This window comes from Myotis lucifugus, unplaced genomic scaffold (genome assembly GCF_000147115.1).
Source record: "Myotis lucifugus unplaced genomic scaffold, Myoluc2.0 scaffold_16, whole genome shotgun sequence".
Lineage (NCBI taxonomy): Eukaryota > Metazoa > Chordata > Mammalia > Chiroptera > Vespertilionidae > Myotis > Myotis lucifugus.
In genome coordinates this window covers 1,039,615-1,042,982 of record NW_005871064.1, presented here as the reverse complement: position 1 = coordinate 1,042,982, position 3,368 = coordinate 1,039,615, and the positions used below count along the sequence as shown (strand labels likewise).

Sequence of the window (3,368 nt, the reverse complement as noted above, 5' to 3'; positions counted from 1 at the left end):
TGCTGCTTAATATTTCATTGTGCCACATCATCTTAAGATTCTTTGTTGGTAAGTGAGGTTCTGTTTGAATAGTAACAAGACCTTTTGGAATCCAATTTAAAACTAATTTTCATATCCTCCAATCATGTATTCTACACACCTATTGAAAGGAAATAATATAAAATGAAGACATGGGTCTGCAAGTGTTATATATAATGTTGAGGAACAATGAAAGGGAAGTGGTTGAGTACATTTTAATAAACTTTTATTTTTATGTAGTCATTAAAATGTTAATAAAATGTTTATATAATCACATGTAAATGCTTAAGATGAAATATTATAGGAAAACATACACAGTGTTAGGTACTTTGTAATCTCAACTCTAAGAAAATGTGTGTGTGTAAATACGTAATCTTGGCTCTATCTCTAGCTGTGTGTCTTTGGTAAATCACCTGGTCCCTAAGCCAGTGCTGTCTAATAGAAACGTCTGTGATGAAGGGAATGGTTTGTATCTGTGTTGTCCAGTACTGTAGCCACTAGCCATGTGTAACTTTGAGCACTTAAAATGTAGTCATGTGATTAGCTTAATTTTCAAATTATTTTAAATAGCTACTTGTAGCTAGTGGCTATCAGTTTGGACAGTGTAGCTATAAGCCTTAGTTTAATCATTTATAAAGTGGGAATAATAATATTTAGCTCATTGAATTGAGGGTTCATTGAGAATTTATGTTAAATGTTTCTGACACATAGTAACTAAGCATTATATTATGTATACTAGTGGCCTGGTGCATGGATTCGTGCACATTGAAAGACATTAATTAGAAGGTGGCTGGTGGGGTGGGACTGGGTGAGACAGCTGGACATGCCCTGGAGCCAACTTTCTGCAGTGCCTCCACTCAAAGGGTGTGTGCGGTCACCGCAGCTCAGCAGTAAACCAGATTCGGGGCCAACAGTGCCCCAGCAACAACATAACCCACGGCCAAAGGTGGAATTGCGTGGACCTGTGAGGAATTGGGCTCCCTCCTTTCTGGTTCCAGGGTGCATCACCCGAAAACCACCACTGCCAAGTCACCGCAGCTCGGCAGCTCTTGCATCGAGCGTCTGCCCCCTGGTGGTCAGTGCATGTCATACCAATCTTGTTTGGAGAAATGTCTATTTAGATCTTTTGTCCATTTTAAAAAATTAGGTTGTCTTTTTATTATTGAGTTGTAAGAGTTCTTTATATATTCTGGGTATCAGTCCCTTGTCAGATATATAATTTGAAAATATTTTCTTTTGTTCTTTAGCTTGTCTTTCATTTTCTTGATATGATCTGCAACCCACACAAAAGTTGTTCATTTTGATATCTTTGAGTTTATCTGATCTTTGAATGAGTGTGTTTTTGGTGTCATATCTAAGAAACCATTGACTACTCCAAGGTCCTGAAAATGTATTACTCCTGTGGGTTGTCCTAAGGGTTCTGGCTCTAAATTTAGGCCTATTATACATTTTTTAGTGAATTTTTGTGCATAGTTTAAGGATGTTGATCCAGCTTCGTTCTTCTGCATGAGAATATTCCGTTGTTTCAGCAACCATGTGTCAAAAAGACTGATTCCCTTATCAAATTATCTTGATACCCCTGTTGAAATTAAGTTGACCTTAAATGTAAAGGCTTATTTCTAGGCTATCAATTGTATTTCATTGATCTGTGTTTGTATCCTTATGACAGTACTATTCTGCTTTGATTACTGTAGCTTTGCAGCAAGTTTTGAAATTGGGAAGTGTGAATTCTCTAGCTTTGTTCTTTTTCAGGATTGTTTTGGCTATTGCCACCTGCTGGTATATCCACAGGAATTATATGACTGGCTTGGAGGATATCAATTTTTATAAACATATTTTTATTTATTTCAGAGAGAAAGGGAGAGGGAGAGATAGAAACATCCATGATGAGAGAGTCATTGATCAGCTGCCTCCTTCACTCCCCTGCCCCACACTGGGGATTGAGCGCGGAACCCGGACATGTGCCCTGTCAAACCGTGACCTCCAGGTTCATAGTTGACAACCACTGGGCAACACCAGCCAGGTGAGCTTATCAACTTTTAATAGTTTTTCTGTCTTTTGCATGTAAATGGAGCAGAGAGAGAAGGTGGTCATGAATACCTTACTCCTCCATCCTGACTGGAAGAGAGAGGGAAAGACAGAGAGAAATATCAATGTGAGAGAAACACATTGATTGGTTGCCTGGGCCTGGGCCAGGGAGGACCCTGCAACTGAGGTACGTGCCCCTGACCGAAATCAAACCCATCTAGGACCCTTCAGTCCACAGGCCGGCGCTCTATCCACTGAACCAAACCAGCCAGGGCTACATGTTCTGACTGGAAAATTAGCTGCAGAGTCTCTATTATGACTGATGTTCAGGAGTTTACAATTTAGAGATAGATAAGGCATATTCATTTACAGAATTTGATTTTTTTTTTAAATTTAGGCATCTAACCATTAATTTGCCAGTTTTGATGTTATAAACATGCTTTTACTGCAGAATCCAGAGATAGTAAAGTTCTCATTCTCATCTCCTGCCCTAATAGAGTGGCTGCGTATTCTCTGTTACATTGTGCAATGGAGAGACATCGTCGGGGTCTTCCAAGAAGCTTTAATGGAACCAAGACTCTTAACTGTTTCATTATTAGTCATGTCTTCCTCTGAACCGGGCTGTTTAGATAGACAGGAAGTTTGCATGACCCATCCTGTGGACATGGCGCTATCCCTTAAAGTCAAGTTGCTTCTTATCCCTTCACCTCCATTTCTAAAGAGAAAAATTGGTGGGGTGTGGGTAGATTGCAGTAATTTACTTTATCATTGGTGGTAGGCAGATGACCCAGGTGGAATGCAAATTGTCTTAACCAAAAGTTTTCGGCCCCTGTTGATAAAGTTTAGATTTGTACTTCTTGGCACTTGGACAGAGAATTATATGCTGGGGAGAGTGAATTAAAGAGAGCTGTCATGTCATTAATGTAAGATGTAGGGAGAATGGAAGAGATCAGCCTGTCCTCCTGATGTCTTTCCAATCTTTTCTGTTAGGTTTGTCAGCTGCTGCTGGGATCGGGGTGGATGACCTTCGTCGCTTATGCATCCTCAGGATGAGCTTTGTGGAAGGCTGGGGATCAGATCACCCAAGACAGAGCATTAAGGAGACGCCTTGCTGGATTGAGATTCACTTACACTGGGCCTTACAGCACCTGGATGAAATACTTCAGGCCATACCTGCCCTTCGCTTAGAACGTTTACACTGAGATCTTTACTGTCAGAGCCCTTAACATTCATTGTCAGGATGGTGGACTATAACATACAATCCTGTTTATAATCTGAAGATATATATTACTTTTTTGTTGAGCTACACTCAAGGGGCCAAA

The 3,368-nt window shown here is 40.1% G+C and overlaps 1 protein-coding gene across 1 annotated transcript in view; it reads left to right on the top strand.

Moving 5' to 3' along the window:
- Nucleotides 1-3,263, top strand: part of SMAD4 (SMAD family member 4) — a 43,979-nt gene extending 40,716 nt beyond the window's left edge. Inside the window, exon 11 of the mRNA XM_023750815.1 lies at nucleotides 3,037-3,263. Within this exon, the coding sequence (XP_023606583.1) occupies nucleotides 3,037-3,248 (212 nt within the window). The 3' untranslated portion in view covers nucleotides 3,249-3,263. The remainder of the gene's footprint in view (nucleotides 1-3,036) is intronic.
- The last annotated feature ends 105 nt before the right edge of the window (nucleotides 3,264-3,368 follow it).